Consider the following 19,291-nt stretch of genomic DNA (forward strand, 5'->3'; position numbering starts at 1 on the left):
ATCAATTCTGTATTCACTCCTTTTCTCTATGTATGCAAGATCCCATCTGTATCACCCTAAATCTATGGAGGAAAAGATAGAATGACACAACCCTAATTATTTGGACTTCAACTCTCATTACTCTTCGCTAGAATGGCTAATCACAAAAGATTGTTTAAATTAAGTAACATTTTTAATGTTTAAGTTAATATCGGTCAGCTTCAAGGTAGACCATGTCAGGAAACAGACTTTATAAGAATTAATGGAACTCTATGTCCTTGTTATAAGATATAATAATAGAATCTTGAAAGAGTGACAAGAGTTTCTCTCTCCCTCTTATACCAAAGTGAATCAAGGCAGGGCAGTCTTGAGCTTCTTCCTCACTCCACTCCACTCCACTCCGTCTTCCCAAGCTAATCTAATCTTTTTGTAATGGCTGTTGCATACCTTCTTCAAGACCATCTCCATACTCCACTATGCTATATTTGGTCTCTCTATGTTTAAACTTCTAACTAATTTACAGATGGTGCTATGTATACCTCCAGAGACATTAGTGACTGAAGTGTTAATATAGGCCAAGCAACTGAGCAAATAGTTAAGTTACATCGTAAAACTTCCAGAGGGCCCTAATTTGCCTATCCATCACTGAAATATAATGTATGAAGCTATAAGCAAAGAGCCAATGAATATACACAAACCATGTACGTGCATTTCACCGAGTTAGATAATGTATTAGGTTTTTCTTCCTAACTCTTTTCCTCTGCTGCCTTATTTATATGCCTAATAGTATTTCCTTCTAATGCTTACATGAAGACACAGCAATAAGCACACCATGCAGTAATTTGTGGAAACCCTTACTGAATTCTCTACATATCCTTTTCTCACAAGATCTTATTTTGACACATAGGTTTCTATTTTTTTACAATGTTATATTTCTTCTTTCTATACATAAGCATAATTTATCTAGACATAAACATGCTAGAATAATCCCTGTGAATTGCCACACACTCAGAAATACACCCTCATGCGTGTGTGTGATAAAAGAAATGAGCACACAACTCTTCTCCCTTAAACTCCCAAACCATCTTCTGACTGATCCACAGGATTGGCTTGCCAAATAATCAAGGATACTGATACAGTATGAAGGGCAAATTATTATGGATTAGCAGAAAACAAGAGTCGGCTCAGTACAAGCCAAGACTTTGTGATGAGTTTTGGGATCAATGGGCTCTCAATCTGGTGTTAGAAAAAGTTCTATTTTGATGGGAAAGTAGGAAGAAGAAACCTGTTGCCTTCTAAATTTGGTGAACTCTATTTTCTAACCAGCCTTGCAGCCTGATTAAAACTGACCACGTTTTTATCCAGTTTGGTGCAATAGTTAAGAAACCAGGAGACTGAGTTCTAGTCCTGCCTTAGATATGAAAAGCTGGTTAGGTGACTTTGCATTAGTTACTCTTTTCTCAGTCCAACCTATTTCACAGGCTTGTTGTGGGGAAACAAGGACAAAAAAAGGACTATTAGGTATGTTCACTGCCTTGAATTATTTCTAAAAATAGTAAGGGCGGGAAATAAATAAATTCCAGGAGTTTATCATTCAGCAATATCTATCAGGCTTGCCAATTCCCCACCAGACTTAATATTGAATGGGAACAGATATGTGCAGGAATTTTATTATAGAAAGAGTCAAAGAATAGGTCTGGCAATATATTGATCCTGCATTGTGAACTCCAAAACAAGCAAATAACATGTCCACGCACAGATTTGTGCCAGATGAGTCCTAGGTGAATGAAAAACATTGAGCATCCAGATGGCCTTATGAACACACAATGCTGCTACAATACATAGTGACTGCAAAATGGAGACAGAGAAAAAGATTCCCATCCTAACTACTGTATGAGGAACAAAAACAGCACTGAATTCACTAGCTGTCCTTCTCTCCATCTGCTCCATCCCTCTTTGTGGTTCTCATTCAGCGACTCACCTGTTTGTGAACTTTTGTAAGCTGTTCCAGGTTGTTCTCAAGAAAGGAAATCTTCTGTTTCTGGGAATGAGCCCCCCCACTGTCCTCGGGTTCCAACTCCGCACTCTGGAAAGAAGGAGCAAGAAGATATTTATCTCTGCAGCAGTGAAGGAGATGGGAACAGAGAAAGATCCTGTACAGCAATGACACCAGCAGCGCAAAGCCCAAATAAAACTATTTGGATTGGTCCACGCTAAAATTTATTCTTTAGTTACCTCCACAAAGAACTGTAATTCCAAGTGTAAAATGTGCATCATATAAGAAAAAGAATGGCAAGAATCGGTTCCAGAATTGGGAATGACTGTGAATTTAATGTAACCTCACTGGGAAACGTTCAACAGAACCATTTTCTGCCTTAATTTGAGCAAAGATTCAAAACTGGGTGGGGAAATTAGAAGAAAGTGGATTTTCTTCACAATGGAAAGAACACATCTAACTTGCACAAAGGGCTTCCTAAGACTGGGTTGAGGCTCCAAACCTATAACACTAAGATTACTTAATTTTACAGTTATTAGTAGGTCAGAGGAATTACAGGGAGTCTAACTAGTTTGGAATAATAGCTAAGAGAGATGGCACATCAACATAGATTTGCTTTCACATCAGATCCCATCCTTGCAATGACTTCAGGTGGTGGCTTTAGGCAAATACAATATCTCACACCTTACCTTCTTACTGCAACCTGCAATTTGGGGACAGAATTGCTAGTCCCCACTTTAAGAGGTTTTTATAAAGCTATTTTTCAAAGATAAAGCATTTCAAAGATTCACAAATTTTCAATGAGTTTCAAGAGCTACCTACTTTCTTAACTCGAGTCGTGACGTCTTGAACGAACAGCTTGCGAAGGTTGTGGAGGGTCTGGAGTTCACGGGCCTAGAAAGGGCACACACATAAGAAAGGCAAGCTGAGATGTTTTAGCCTCCCTGTTCTCTTCCACTGGTTCTATTCACAAAACTCATATAACTGGGTCACAGAAGGGGAGCATATTATGTAAACCCTTTAAGCTACGTTAGTCACTTGCTTAACCAAATCTGGTCAGATTTAGCCCCAATCAGAAAAACTGCTGTTCTCTGTGGATAAAATCAGCTAATGTGCAAATTACTTATGAGGTAATTAGTTGTTTTACAACATACACTCTAGGTAATTCTAGAGAGACTCTGAAAATGTCTGTCTATGTGCCTTAGCAGTTTTAACTCCCCTCAAACATAGCCCCACAAGGAGGACAAAAGACAAACAGATTAGTAGTGAGTAAGCTCTCCCTCCAAATCTTTCTTCGGTAGTGCGAATCACAATCACTTCACTATAGATTTAAAAAAAATATTTCACCATGAAGGGGAATGGAATAAAAAAGGCCACAAGATGCGGGGAAAGGGACAATCTTTCAGGTTTCTTTACAACAGCTGGGAGCCCTAAAAAGTGGCCATCATATAACAGAGTCCTCCTTGTACCGGATGCTGCTGCCGCCACAGACTTGAGCCTATTCACTAGGAATGAAAGAATACTGCCTTTTGGGATGCTTACAACGGTTTCCTCCAGCCCCTTGAGGTCTTGCTTGGACTGCTCGTGGCGCTCGTAGAGAAATCTGTGAAGCAGAAAAAGCATGTGGGGCAAAGACTTCATGGGAAAAGTGTTCTCAGAAGAATTTAATTATCCTCACTGAAGCATAACTCTGATAGCACAGCCAGGGGCTGTCCATTACCTTAAGTTTTAGAATCCTGCATATGGTCAAGATTAGAAGCAGTGATAGATATGCAGGATGAGCAGGCTTCAAAGGAATGTTCCCCACCCCCACCTGAAAGTGAGCCTTTTTTTAAAAAAATTATTAATTTTCAATAAACAAACATACACAAACAAAACACAAAACATGAAAACATAAAACTTCTTTTTGGAAAGCGGCTTTGTTTATCTTTTTGTACAGACATAAATTCGAATTCATGCTCACTTTATATACCATTTCATATCTTATTTACCATTCTACATTTGCTATATAGCTTCCCCTCTTTTCACTCTCTTAATTCTGTTTTATTTATTTCATCTCAATTTAGATCATTATGCTTATATCTTTTGTCTGTTCTGTTTCAATTATCTATTATCTTTTCTCATTAATACAAAATTTTTCCTGTAATCACTGATTGAAGTATGACGCCTTTATATCTTTCCCTAAATTTAACATTTAAAATAATATATAATTTTCATTCGGATTCTGCTTAGTACATTCTAAAGCTACATACTATATTTTAAAATAAGAAAAAATAATAAGTTTATAATATAATTAAAACAATAATCCATAACAAATTGAACTCTATCGTTAAGTCTTAAACATTTTACACATTCCTTTTAATATTTTATCCCATTTTATAATCATATAATGTTCCAGTTTTCTAACATTATTTCAAATACAAATACAACAATACAATCTTATGTACTTTTGCAGAATCTCTTTTTTAATTATATTTTTACCCATTATCTCTGAAAAGATCCTGTTTCTTTACATCTGAAAGTGAGCCTTTTCTGAAGTAGTGTCTGCCTGATGTAGAGCACCAGGCTTGAAATTTGGGACCTAGGCAACTTAGAGCTACACTGCCTACAGTCTGACCTAAGCTTAGCACACCAAATTGTCTGCTACAACGTCCTACCTGTCAATGACTACTTCAACTTCAACCACAATAACACACAGGCAAACAATAGATACAAACTCAAAGGAAACCGCTCCAAACTCGATTGCAGAAAATACAACTTGAGCAACCGAGTGGTCAATACCTGGAACTCACTACCTGACTCTATTGCTTACATCCTCAAACCCCCAAAACGTTAACCTTAAACAGTCTACCTCACTCCATTCCTAAGAAGTCTGTAAGGGGGCGTGCATAAGCACACCAGCATGCCTACTGTCCCTGTTCCCATTTATTCATACTCATTTATTGTGTATATACTTATACCTGTTTATACTTATATGTTTATATATTATGTTCATACATACTTGTTTTCTCATACATGCTTGACAAACTAAACTAAATAAAAAGAATGTTCTCAAACTTGCAGGTTTTTTGTGCCCACACCCATGGGTGGGGGAGGCCTGGAAGTGTGAAGGGACCCATCTCCTAGCTGTGTTAGTGACTGTCGAATGCAATACTTCCTGGGCTGCTATGTATTTTCATTCTTGTACTTGTTTTTATTTTTATTTTGACATTGTTCGCCGCCCAGTCCCTTATTGAGATGGATGGCTATACAAATTACGATTTTTTTTTTAAATGGCTAAATTAATTTTCATGTTCTGAGCTTTTACAATCTTTTATCATTTTTACCAGGCTAATAGCCTCATTGCTCTTTTGAGTGGTATGCCTACATATTCCGAACTATAGATGCATACAGAAGACGATCGAACTAGGACAAAAACTTGACTTGATCCAATCACTCCCCAGATGCCTAATCATCCTGTCTTCTGCCCTTTGAGAAATTGTCACAATTAGTGGCAATTTTTGGAGGGCTCTATGAGCTCCATTCCAGGCTTACCAAAAGGCCATGGGGCCTTAGATTGTACATGCCTGTTTTATAAAATCTTAGGACACCATTTTTTTCATTGAATGAGGGAAATGTGGATAGTGAGTAGCCGAATTCAACTGTATATATGTGAGAGTAGGCAGATTTGGTGGCAGAGGAAAACCAAGTACTGTAACTGAGGAGGAATGGTTCACCGATCCCTTCCAGATAACTTCATTGCAGATGAATATAAATAATCTCTTAGAGTTGAGAATTGAGCACCATTTGTTTTGACCGAAGCTGTAAAATGTTCTAGAACTATTCTATGTAGGAAAAGAAGAAGCCCCATATGGGTCACCAAATATGTATAAATTATTAAATGTGTCCCCTTCCCAATTGAATTATAGTTCCTTCCCCCACTTATTACATGGGTTTAATGTATATCAGCATTTTCCAACTGATGCCTGGTAGCATCAAACCCCAGAATTCATCAGGACCAAATACATTTTGTTTTAGAGCAGGGGTGTCCAACCTTGGCAACTTTAAGACTTGTGGACTTCAACTCCCAGAATTCCTCAGCCAGCAAAGCTGGCTGAGGAATTCTGGGAGTTGAAGTCCACAAGTCTTAAAGTTGCCAAGGTTGGACACCCCTGTTTTAGAGGATGGGACTGATTCTTAAACACAGGAATGAAGAAAGACAGCCGAAAATGTTTAGGGAAAGGAAGAGTTCTTACGTCAGCTCCTGAAGTTTTTGTGTTTTCTCTTGCTCCTCATTCTTGAGTTTCTCATAGTCAGCACGAAGTTTCTCCAGTTCAAGTTCTAACTTCTGGTTTAAGCTGGACAGGAAAGAATGTATGGAGAAATATGCTATTGTTGGGATGGTAAGCAGACCTTAGTTATTCAGCAGCCTTTCAATTTAGCATAAAGCTAAATTGGCTAAGGACTCAATGCTAAAGGCTCAAGACATGGAAACTAAAATCCACAACCCCTGATGCTTAAAGGACTGCATTTCAGGACAATGTATAAAAGAGGATATTTGAGTCAACCATCTTTTTAGCCTCTTCCATCGCAACCAGCTGCTAATTTTGAATATACCTACAGGTTTAGCATTGCTATAAATGGTTTTTTTAACTCCAGCAATCCAGCCTAAGGGTTTTTTATTAAGACTAGTTCTATTGAATGAACTTCAGTTCTCAGGAAGGAATTACTAGCCTTAAATTAGTTTCAGTTCATATTATCTCAGGGGTCTTAATTATCAGTCTATAAATCCTATTCATTATACACAAATTAAAGAATACCAGACAGCTGAATTTATGTCACACAAGGCATGTGGGTATACAGTAGTGCAACAACCCTACCTACACTACATTCCCATTACTCTAGAATTAATTAACATGAGATTTCTCCTATTTGGTTCCTCCAGACTTATTAAGAAAGACTATAAACCTCAAATTGTTAGTAAGCATGCTGATTAAGAATTCTGGTAGCCCTAACAGCTGGAGTGTGTGAGGTTGGTGTTGATTTACCCTTACCCCTACTTCCATCTTTGCTCCTAATTTCTATTCTGTACATGCTCATAAATGGTTGTCGCTTATTTTATTCTTTTCACACATTAGCCCTGCCTTGTAAACCTTATCCAATTTTCTGCTGATATCCGCCATCAGTCTCTTGAAACTGATTAAGTCAGGCCCTGCCAAAAATAATAATAATAATAACCCGGCTTCTCATCTCCAACATAACCTATCTTATAATAAGAATCTCTCTCTTTCCCATCAGAACAACTTGCCCCAGCCTAAAAATGACTCACTCTTTAAGCTCATCAATGATTTTCTGCTTCTGGTTGATCTCATCACGTAGACGTGCCAACTGCTTGTGGTGAGCTTCACGGTGACTCTCCAGCTGCACTTCCAAGGCCTTCTGTAGGAAAGGAAAGCAGTTCAGAAGTGTAGATGGCAGTGCTAGGACCCCTCTTAAAGCAGCAAATCTTGGACATGCTTCAAAAATGTATTATTCTCCAGCAAAGCTATACTCTCTTCAACAGCCCATCGTATGCTTGTCCTCTTGTTTCTTGTCCCATCCTGGCTCACGGAGATCACCGATGCCCGATTAAGTCTTATATCTTTTACTACAAAGGCTTTTTAGCAGAACTCTAACGGCAAAAAAGGTTGGACAAACAATTGTAGTCCCTCATGATTTACCCAGACCACAAAACTCAACCAGCTTAAATCAGAGGCGAGAGAGTATTCAAATCATAAATAAGGTACCAGAGGGTCGGTCAGTTGTGGTATCAGAGTCCAGAGTTACTACTTGAGAAGGCAAGCTAAAGAGTTGGGGAACAAGGTGGAGAGCTGTTGCCAATTGATGGACGAGGCCCTCCTTATATTGGGGCAGTGTGATTTGGATTTGTTCCTGGGGAGGGGGCAGCATGTGTGTGTCTGTGTTTGTGTCTCTATTCTTTCCAGCCAATTGTCTTGCTGAGCTTCTTTGCTCAGTCCCCCTCTTTTCCCGGTAGACCCTTGCTCTGGGGAGGAGGAGGTGTTCGCTCAGCCTCTTCATCTTTTAAGGCCTCTGACAGCTGCCTCTTCAGGTTGCTAGGCAACACTGCTTTCCCTGCCTGCAACTCTTCCAGTGAATTTCCTCAGGCTGATGACTCTCCTGTAACTGCTTTTCATCTTCTGAATCTGAGCTGGCCATGCGTGACAGTTCTCCTTTTAGAGCCCGAAATATGCTTGTCTGGCCCTCTATCTCTCTATCTTTCTTTTATTTCCTCCAGCTCTACCCCATTTTTTTAATTCATGCTAATAATTTAATTAATTATTAATTAAATATTAAAACAGAGCTTTGTGTTTCAAAGTGATCTATAATTAGATTTCTCATTATTTTCAAATGCACTTAGAAGCCATTGTGAAAAGCTGGAAAATGGATTAGAACAGTGGCATTTGAGGAAGATGGATAATATATGAACTAGTGTTTGAAAAAAATGGAAATAGGAGAAAAGTTAAGCCCTCTCCTCTGTGATTTAAAAACAAACAAAAATCCCACTTTGAGGTTAGCTTCCCATGACACCTGCTCCACAGTTTAGGCTGATCCATTATTACAGATATTACAATGTCCAAAAGAATATTAAGATGCCTATCTGTAAACAGCCAAGTATGTGCTTCTGGTCATTCTGCTGGAGCTTGGTCTCCCAGATATGTATGTATAAATATTTAAAGATACATGCCAACCCTTTAACTTCTACAGGTCTGCTGTAAGGAATATTCATGCACTGCCAGGGGCCAAAAGGATTGTGTAAGAGGGATAACACCTTTGATGAAAAAAGACATGCCTCATCTCTTGTACTAACTTTGACTTCATCTGTATCTTCTATTAGGTCCTGCTCCTTGGCTACGTCATGCACAGTCTCTGTGGGAGAGAAGAAGGATTCTCAATGAGAGACTGGAGATAGAGTTAAAGCAGCGAGTTGATGACCAGTGTTAGATTAGTAATTTGCTTTCTTGATCTAGGAGACTAGGCTAAAACATCAATTGCTCCTTTAATTTTCTATGATTTCTTGAGCAGATTATTCTCTCAATGTTATCTCTCAATCTCAAGGTTTAAGTGTAGAGTAAAAAGTTTCTTTTAAAAGACTTCTTCTGTAAACCCTTCTCTATAAAATGGAAACAGTAATCTACTTCATACCATTATACATATAGGAAAGACTTTATGGAAAAATAAATGAACAAGCTACCTACAAATAATAAATAACAACAGGAAGGAGTTACCACGAATATATTTACACATGGTCAAGGATATTTGTAAGCAAATACACAAGGACACAAATATTCTGCATTAAAATCTCTTCAACCACTCTGACCTACTCATTTCCTGAATTATTCACATACTTCTGTACCGATCCTAAACTATACCATAAGTCCAGTACCGTACACATTACCTTGGGACTGCAGTTTAGTCAACTCTTCACTCAAAGCATCATAGGATTCTTCCAAGTTCCGTTTCTTCAGCTCCACACTCTGCATGTACTCAGTAAGTGAACGGATCTTGGCTTCATGCTGAGAAGATAAGGAAATGTAAGTAAGTAAGAGATCCCTTTCACAAACGAAGTCCAGATTCCAGACTTCCCAATCTCATTTTCTATAAGGAAGAATTCAGTTTTTTGCTTGTTCAAGCTTGGAAACCATCCTCTCTCCTTAAATTCATCTTCGGAGTTCCAAAATAAAGAGGGGACCAAGCAATCAAAAAGCCCCTTCCATGCTGCATTTCAAGGGCACAGTACCCTTGAAGTTTACAATACAATTCTATGCAAGTATATCCAGAAGCTGCAATCAATAGGACCGCTTCTAAGAACACATGATTTATTAGACTAGGATTAATATTAATTAGATGGATCATTAATGATTATTTGAATCAGGATATGTTTTGGGAGCAAAAAATATTCAGCTTATGTGCTTGTGGGTGTAGATGTGTTGTATGCTTTCCCCATTTCACACACACTCACATAAAGTTCTTCATGGAGCTGTAGAATTCATGAACACTCACTAGCAGAATTTTTTAATTAAAAGAAAGGAATGTCTGTGTGATCCAGAACCAAAAAATAAAAAAGGGGGAAAGAATTTAACTTATCTTCAATCTGCTACTTCTCTGATCCCATTTTAAAAATTGGTATCGAGAATTATGACATGCAACAGCATGAAATCTGGCCCCAGAGATACATCTCAAAATATTAAATATTAAAACAGAGCTTTGTGTTTCAAAGTGATCTATAATTAGATTTCTCATTATTTTCAAATGCACTTAGAAGCAATTGTGAAAAGCTGGAAAATGGATTAGAACAGTGGCATTTGAGAAAGATGGATAATATATGAACTAGTGTTTGAAAAAAATGGAAATAGGAGAAAAGTTAAGCCCTCTCCTCTGTGATTTAAAAACAAACAAAAATCCCACTTTGAGGTTAGCTTCCCATGACACCTGCTCCACAGTTTAGGCTGATCCATTATTACAGATATTACAATGTCCAAAAGAATATTAAGATGCCTATCTGTAAACAGCCAAGTCTGTGCTTCTGGTCATTCTGCTGGAGCTTGGTCTCCCAGATATGTATGTATAAATATTTAAAGATACATGCCAACCCTTTAACTTCTACAGGTCTGCTGTAAGGAATATTCATGCACTGATAGCAATGGTATCTTCCTGTGCACAAGGAAAATGCACATTTGGGGGGAGCTTCATCTCACTACTGAAATAATGATAGTAGCAATAAAACTAGATCAGCAAAACCAGTGGTGCCAGCTCCAAAGCTCCTGAATTACTAGAGGGAAGCTTCATCTCACTACTGAAATAATGATAGTAGCAATAAACTAGATCAGCAAAACCAGTGGTGCCAGCTCCAAAGCTCCTGAATTACTAGACCCTGAACCAAAGCTGGAACCAGTCATCTAAGATAAGGTGTCCTTGAATTAGGAGCCCTCACTGATCTTCCCAAAAAGACTTCCCACCTTATCTATCCTCCTTTATGCTGGAGCTTCAAGTTTCCTGATGCCTGTTTATAGGAGCTGACCAAGAAATAACAGAAAGCCAGGATACACAAGGAACTAATTCTTTAAGACTTTTTTTCAAGCTTTCTCCAACATAGTCCTTTCCTACCAGCATGGGAGATCATCCCTTTTCTACTCCAGATTGGAAGAAAAGAAAGCCAATGAAATTCCCGATCCACTACGATTTCCTTTTATACCTCCTAGTTCTCAAACATAGATGGAAAACTCTAAAACCGAGATGGGTAGCCTATAAATCCCAAATACTGCTGAATTATAATTTCCATCAATCTCAGCCAGTGGTGGGATTCAATTTTTTTTACTACCGGTTCGTTCTGTGGGCGTGGGATGGTGGGCGTGGCTGGGGAAAGATACTGTAAAATCTCCATTCAGAGGTGGTATTTGCCGGTTCTCTGAACTACTCAAAATTTCCGCTATTGGTTCTCCAGAACTGGTCAGAACCTGCTGAATACCACCACTGAACCTCACCCAGCATGATGAATGATGAAAGATGGAGGGGATGTTAATTCAATAAGATCTGGAGTACCAGAGATTCCTTGCCCAGATTGTGAAAATCTAGGCGCTTTTCTATGTTCCTCTTATTTCTTCTACCCTTTTCTGGTTCCTCTTATTTCTTCTACCCTTTATCAGTTTTAAATGCCACAGCTAGTGTCCTTTCATCCCCACTTCCACAGAATCTGACCTGAGAAATGAGAAGCTGGCAGGAAGACAATTCCCGTCCTGTCACCTCCATCTTGCGGTGGCACTCAACTTGAAGACCTTCCAGCTGACGGCAACGCTTCACAACGGACTTCACTTCTGATTTGATCTTGCTGATGTAGAGCCGGGCAACAGTAAATTCTTCCTCAATGGCACCACTAATCTCTATTGGCTAGAAATTAACGATTTAAAAAGAGAACATATTATTTGAGGAATATACAGGTAGTACTCTACTGAAAAATGTGATTTTTCACAGTTATGATCTTTGTAGCATTCCCATGCTCACATAATTAAAATTAAGATACTTGGCAACTGGTTCAAGTTTATGATGGTTGCAGTGTCCCAGCGTAATGTGAACATCTTTTGCAACCTTCTGACAAGTCAAGTCAGCAGGGAAGCCAGATTCACTTAACAACCAGATTACTAACTTATCAACTGCAATGATTCACTTAACAGCTGTGGCAAAAAAAAGGACAATAAAATGGGGAGAACTCACTTAACAAATGTCAACAGAAATTTTGAACTCAATTGTGGTCATAGGTGGAGAATTGTCTGTAGTTCAATGTATGATTCTAAGAAGCAGAACTGTTTATACAGCCTTCCTTCTTTCCTTTGCTCATCAGATGACACTGTTCCCAGATCACTAGATTCCACTATTTTCTAAGTAGTTTGTCTCACTTTCTTCAATTTTGTTTGTGGTAAGGTCAGCACTAAATACTTTAAATCAGGGGTATCAAACTCGCGTTGTCACAGCATTGTCATGTGACGTATTGTGACTTTCCCCCCCTTCGTTAAACTAGGTGTGGGTGTGGCCAATGTGAGACGTATCAGGCCTGCGGGTCCCGAGTTTGACACCCTTACCTTAAATGAACCCTTCTATTTCCATTTTTTAATTGGACACAACATTTAAAAGTCCGTGATTAAATAGAGCAAAGAAAAAATTAGGAATTTCCCCAGATCCATCTTATATGTTTCTAAACTGAGAGTGAATGACTACTTTTCTTCTTTCCAAACATTGACACCGCCCCCCCAATCAACTGCTTACCAGTTTGATCTCACCGTTGCCCACAATGACACTGAATTCACTCAGATCCTTCATAAGTCCGTTGAGGACCTCAGCAATACGTTTGCGCTGGTGCCCACTGAATTCCTGTAGGCGTTGCAACTCTGATTCCAAAGACAGCATGGTGGCCTGCAAAGATAAAGACAACTATGGCTTATCCACCTCAAAGAGAATTCCTCTGGTTTAGAAATGTGGCACCCTCAATTTTAGTTAAGGGGAAAAAACCTTAATTTCCTTAATTAATTTAATTAATTCTTAAATTAATTATTTAATTTCTCAAGTGTCTTAATTTAAATGTAAACCCTCTGGTAGGAATTAGATTATACAAAACAAATAAGAAGAAAAAGATGGTTTAAACTTGAACATATGCAAGGGCTCTGAGTAAATATCTAATTGGAGATCCACAGCACCTCCATTCCCTTTGTTATGGGAATGGAAGTTTCACCAGTTAAACCAAAAACAAAGGCTATGGTGAATTTATTAGCCTGATCTATGAACACCTGGCACTGCAGTTCTGGAATCTTCTGGAGTTCTGGAATCACTGCAGTTCTGGAACCTTTCTCTAAGGAATCTCTCTATACCACTATTGGTATTCTTTAGTTACTCAGTGGCTTTTTAAGAACTTTACTAAATCCTTTTGAAGTTTTGATGAATGCATTGATTCTAGAAAGGCAACATTTGAACCTGTTAAATTTTAACTCGTGTTTTACAGTTCCGCAAGGAGATCTTGGCACTTACCACTTTCTGAGACAACTCATCCACCAATAGCTGATTCTGCTGACTCTTCTCTTCTACCTCCTGGGATTTCTGATCATAGTTGACAGCCAGTTCCTCCAGAGCTTGCAGTACTTCCTTTACCTCTTCCTTAGCAGAATCATTCTCAGACTGCAGGTGGCTTAGTTCCTGCTGCACTTTTTCATTGTCCCCACGAGTGGACATTAGAAGCTTTTCAGAAGGAAAAGGCAGAGTGAGTTAGTGAGTAGTTTGAGAAATGTCAGGGGAAATATAAGAAAGGAAGAAGAACAGGAAGGCCAAGTGTGGGTGATGTAAAAAGAGGTAGAAATATAGAGAGATACACAGTGCTAAAAAATAGATGGGTGTTACAGTTATATTAGTCTACTCTACCCAATTGCTTTCTGATAATATCTCCATTCATTCCAGTCAGGTGTAGCTTGCTTAAAATTATCACAGCTGTAATCTAATACAGCCTGAGGACACCTAACTGGGGAAGACTGGAATACAATTACAGTATTTAATTAAAGTGATGGGAAGACCAAGGACAAAATCCATAGCCAGCTACTAAGCTTATTAGCCAATGTTGGACACATCATTATCTCTCACAGGACTGTTGGGAGGGCAATGTGATGAGAAAGAATGATCTATGATATCACCTGTTCCTTTGAGGAAAGGCTGGCTTAAACCAAATAACAAAGATGAAAAGTCAAGGTGCATTTTTATGCATGCCTGTGCATAAAAGTACTCTTGGGAAATTGCTCACCTCCTCCTGGTCCAGCATCTGCTCTTTTAGTTTCTCCATCAGTTGGCTCTGCTGATTAATTTCATCATCCTGATTGGACAAAAAGATGTCACTGCTAACTACCTTATGCTGTGTCCATGGTTTTAGACAGGTAAGGCTCAAAGAAAAGACATTGTGACCGAGATGGGGTTAAAAAGCAACCCAGGAGAAGTTTACATGGGACGGAGAAGAGATCTCTACCTTGTCATCAAGCTGCTTGTAGAGTTTGCGGATCTCCTCCTCATACTTATGCCGCTCTTCATCTGAGATCCGGATGACGATGGAGGAGTTGTTATCATTAATGGGTGTCTCATCACAAGTGTCAGGTTCCACTTTTTCCTCATCACTCAACTGCTCTGTTTCTGGGACATTCTCACCTAAAAGTGTTTAAATAGAAGACAAGGGACATTTTCACACACATATTTTACTGCTGTATTTATTATGATTCACAAGGTACCATAGTGCCTTTCAAGGACAGATCTGTGCAATGATTACATGAGAAATCACACTTTTTCACCATCTTAGAAATGTGAAGTCCATTCAGAGGAATCAGAATTAAGGAAACTAGGTGCCTTTTTCCAGTGCTAGACAAACTGCAGTTCAAGGCCATTTTGGCCCAAATCTCTGAATGGAGAATGGATTATAAATTTCTATTAAAGGAGTACTACATCTGTTTCATCATAGGAATAAAGATAAAAAATTCAATGAAGAGAAATTACATTGCACAAGTTCCCAAGTTCACTTCTTAGCATCTCCATCTCCTGACAAAGCTGAATAGTCTGACTTGATACATGACAGTTATCTAGGTTTTTATGACTGTCCCTTGAAGTTTATCTCTCTAAGACCCTTGTCATATCTGCACTTATTATTTAGCTCCTAGGCAACCTGAGGCATCTTTATTACATCATAATACATGCAGCATATGTCTGGGATCACCTGTCCTTAAACTAGATGAAGCAATGTGACATTTCAGGACAGTGATAACCATTTTCCATGTCTTTCTATTAGGCAAATGCAGTCTAACCATAGTCCTTGCTTGCATCCTTTTTAAAAAAAATTCCACTCCAAACATTTATTGGCAGAATAAAAAATGAGGAAATGTGCAATTATCATTGCTTGGTTACAGGTACAAATAAAATTTACCCCAAAACCAGCCTTTTGTTCATATCTTATAATGTCAACATATGCTTGATATACAGAAAATACATCTTGATATACAGGAAATACATCTACTGCTAATCTCACAATTTTGAAAGAGCAAACAGGAATGCGGTCCACAGCAAAGCAAAGAGGACCTTTGTTTTCTTTGCATCCAACTTACCATTGCGCCAACGTCCTAGCTCAGCCTCCAACTTGACAATTGTCTCCTTGAGGGTCTTGTTCTTCTCCTTCTCCTTCTCAAATTTCTTCTTCCATTGTTCTGCTGTCAATTCCAGATTCACCGATGCTGTATTCTTGATTGTCTTGGCTCTGAAATGGAAGAGAATAGCTTTATGGATAAGACTTTGCTTTGTTTAGTGGATGTTCTGTTTTGATTGATTGATCGATTGTGCCAACTTGTTTTTGGCTCCTAGCAACTACATGGCTATGTTTTCTTCATGATAATATATCCATAATCGGACCTTTCAGGTTTTCCAACAATGCACTCATTGCCACCAGAATTGAGTCCAGTCACCTTGCTGCTTCTTTTTCCTTCCAAGTGTTACGGTTTGCTGGCAGCAGGTGTGGACGGCTGAGGAGAGTGAGGACTCAGATGAGGGGCCAGGACCATTAGGGAGTGGACTGCTGCCTTCAGAGATTGTGGAGGCTGGCAGCAGCGATGAGGAGGTTCCCGAGGAGCCTGTGCCAAGTGCATGTGTGTGCAGGGCTGCTCGAAGGAAAGAGCAGCTGCAGCAGCATGGGCAACTCGTAATGGCCTCTCCTTCAAGAAGATAAAAGCCAGCTGTGAATCAGACGTTCTTTGTAGGAAGCAAAAACATTTTGAAACTCCAGCCTCGTGGACATTGCAGTATCTTCAGTTGGTATTTGAAGACTCTTGTGTTGTAAAATATTTCTTATCTGTTATTTTTGGCAGCCTCACACAGTTTTGGTGAGGCTTGTGCTTATCAAAGATAATTAGTTTGCAGCAGCCTTTTAACCGGGGATTCGTAAGAATCATTAAAAGGTTTCTGTTCCCTTTGGTTTGTGTTTGTTTTATTGGAAAAGGGTTTGGGTAGAACACCAAGACATCCCATTACACGCTATCTATTATACTGATCATCTTCCTAGTATTAACATAGATGACTGAAGCTCTAAAAATACAGGAAGCTCTTACTATACTACATTGCTCATTGACTAGCAGTAATAGGTTTTAAAGCTAGAGTTTACCTCAGCAGAAGATGCTTATGATCAAACCTTGGCTCTTTCCATGCAAGGCTTGTGCTCCACAGCTGAAGTCAGTCCTTTCCCTAGATGCCTCATCTCCGAAATAGCAGCAGAATAATTTTACCTGGCTATTCCTATAGCACAGTGGTGGGATTCAAAAACTTTTACTACCGGTTCTGTGGGCGTGGCCATGTGACTGGGTAGGCGTGGCTTTTTTTGCAGCCCCCACCTGTTTTTGGGAGCTTCCTAGCCCCAGAGGAGCCTCGTGGGGGGGAGGGGGCATTTTTGTTCTCCTAAGGCTCCTCTGGGGCTCTGGAAGAAAAGGAACAGAGTATGGGAGGGGCATGCAGCACCCCTCCAAGCTCCATTTTGTGAGCTTCCTAGCCTCAGAGAAGCCTCGGGGGGGCGTTTTTGCTCCCTAAGGCTCCTCTGGGGCTCTGGAAGAAAAGGAACAGAGTATGGGAGGGGCATGCAGCACCCTCCAAGCTCCATTTGGGAGCTTCCTAGCCTCAGAGAGCCTCGGGGCGTTTTGCTCCCCTAAGGCTCCTCTGGGGCTCTGGAAGGCAAAAAATGGAGGGGGGAGGCTGAGTTCCTCCCTCTATTTTTTGCCTTCCTGGGCCTCAGCAAGGGGAATCCCGGCACAGCTGATCTTATCTATAGCTGATTGTCAGGAGGGAAAAAAACCAGAAAAAATACCTTAGGCGAATGTCAGGCAGGTGGGCAGGGTGAGCAAGCATCGGGCGGGAGGGTGACCAGGTGGGGGGCGTGGCCAGCCAGAACTTACTACCAGTTCGGCGACCCACGCCAAATTCTTGCTACCAGTTCGCCCGATCCGGTGCGAACTGGCTGAATACCGCCACTGTTATAGCAGCCTTTTCAAAATGCTATTCAAAATACGTATCCATTCAAAAAGCAATTCTGTCAGTATGCTTACCGCTGTCCAAACATGAGAGTAGATTTGGTCTCAGCATCATTATAGCTGGAAGGAGAGCAGCAGATAAACATTGTGGTGCGGCAGTTCCCACCAAGGGAGTCTTGTAGGATGCGGGTCATCTTGCTATCTCGGTAGGGCACATAGCTTTTCTGCATGAGATAATGGGAGTGAACATATTTGGCCTTTTTCACACAAAATTGACCACAGAAATGCCAACCTACTCACAGTTCTTATCAATTAAAAAAAAAAAAAAAGCCCAATGGACAGGGACATCCAATGGACAGGGACAAGCAAACTCATCTAGAAATTTCATCTTCCAGATAGGAAAGGAAAACCTAAATCATCAGAAGCAAATAATTAATATATAGCAGCATATTTTCTAGCGCAGTCAACATATTCCCAGCAGTTCTGACTGTATCAGATGCTTTTGCTACATCTTTCCCCAAATTGATGTTCTTCAAGCCTGTTGATCCACTATTCCCAGAAGTCCCAAAGTCATATCAGCTATGAATTTTGTGAGTTATTTGGGGGCTATAACTTGAGATATTAGGCCAGCTCCCATACTCCCAAAATAGCTGGTAGATTATGTTTCCCCTTGGTTGTGTTAATTGGAAGGGTTGTTAGTTTTGTCTGTTGGTTGCTGCTTATGTTATTTATCATTTGGTTTATTGCTTTCATTCCACCCGCTGTCAGGTACTCGGGATGGGTGGCCATATAAATGTAATACATAAATAAAACTCTAGATATCCATATAGCATAAGGATGGGGAAAACCGGCCAGCAATTTTTTTGTTAAGGGATGCATGACTCACTGTGCCCTCAGCCAGAGCTGAGATAACATTCCCAAGTGCCGACAGAGATTTATTGATATTCTTGGCCTCATCCAACACAGCTCCCTCAGCTCCAGTCTTGCTGACCTGCCAGGAGAAGGCATTTGTTTATTATAGTGGAAATAAATCTCTGTGTTATATATGGACTAAATCCTAAATGAGACTTTCTTCTCTGAATAAACATGCTTCCTAGGTATTGGGAGGAAACCAACGGACCCAATTAGGAGGCCCAGAAGAATTGGGACAGACGTGGACACCAATGAAAAGTAATTGTCCCAAACATCTGAAAGGTATTTCAGTCCAAAAACAGCTCAAGCAAACTCCTTATCAATTCCTTTGAGTGGCAGACAGTTATGGCTGGCAAATCAGGGCCTAATCTCCCATTCAGCGACTTCCCAAAACACTATTCAGATTTGCCACCTAATTGCATTTAAGGCACATAGCTCTCTGGAGATCCCTAAGATACTGATTTGGAGACCCAACATTCAAATAATGGGTTTCCTGATGCTCAGGAGAGGAGAGTGCAACTTTTAATGAGCTTCAAAATATATATTTTATGAAGGCATTGTTGAGATACAGTATGCGTATGATGCTCACATTGCACTCGTGTCAGAAGCATCAAGGCGCTTCTGGATTAAAAGTTTTAGCTGGTGACACCATTGTTTTCCAGGGGACACCCAGTTTGGGGCTCCTTTCATGTTCCTGGCAGGAGCTGGAGCAAAGGCCGGGTGCTCACCCCATCCCATGCCAGGACTCAGGTTTCAAACGCAAGCTTGGTAACCTCCAACCCAGCATCCTAACCACACAAGTCACCGTGCTCCTTATGTATGATGTGATCTTAGTTTATGAAATAAATAA

At 39.8% G+C, this 19,291-nt stretch overlaps 1 protein-coding gene across 3 annotated transcripts in view; it reads right to left on the reverse strand.

Moving 5' to 3' along the window:
- KIF5A (kinesin family member 5A) overlaps window positions 1–19,291 on the reverse strand; it is a 63,014-nt gene that overhangs the window by 10,552 nt on the left and 33,171 nt on the right. The window contains exons 9-23 of one of the 3 annotated variants that reach the window (XM_087956469.1): window positions 18,416–18,520; window positions 17,605–17,753; window positions 15,628–15,776; window positions 14,508–14,683; window positions 14,289–14,357; window positions 13,529–13,735; window positions 12,773–12,919; window positions 11,711–11,899; window positions 9,411–9,528; window positions 8,823–8,881; window positions 7,284–7,393; window positions 6,211–6,312; window positions 3,518–3,578; window positions 2,798–2,869; window positions 1,961–2,065 (exon numbers count right to left, since the gene is read on the reverse strand). In XM_087956469.1, the coding sequence (XP_087812595.1) occupies window positions 1,961–2,065; window positions 2,798–2,869; window positions 3,518–3,578; window positions 6,211–6,312; window positions 7,284–7,393; window positions 8,823–8,881; window positions 9,411–9,528; window positions 11,711–11,899; window positions 12,773–12,919; window positions 13,529–13,735; window positions 14,289–14,357; window positions 14,508–14,683; window positions 15,628–15,776; window positions 17,605–17,753; window positions 18,416–18,520 (1,818 nt within the window). Of the gene's footprint in view, window positions 1–1,960; window positions 2,066–2,797; window positions 2,870–3,517; window positions 3,579–6,210; window positions 6,313–7,283; window positions 7,394–8,804; window positions 8,882–9,410; window positions 9,529–11,710; window positions 11,900–12,772; window positions 12,920–13,528; window positions 13,736–14,288; window positions 14,358–14,507; window positions 14,684–15,627; window positions 15,777–17,604; window positions 17,754–18,415; window positions 18,521–19,291 lie in introns of all 3 variants that reach the window. The other 2 variants (XM_087956468.1, XM_087956467.1) reach the window with 2 other exon arrangements.

The sequence above is a fragment of the Notechis scutatus genome, chromosome 2, assembly GCF_049901735.1.
Source record: "Notechis scutatus isolate UNSWTSFEM ecotype Mainland chromosome 2, rNotScu1.2, whole genome shotgun sequence".
In the NCBI taxonomy this organism is placed as follows: Eukaryota; Metazoa; Chordata; class Lepidosauria; order Squamata; family Elapidae; genus Notechis; species Notechis scutatus.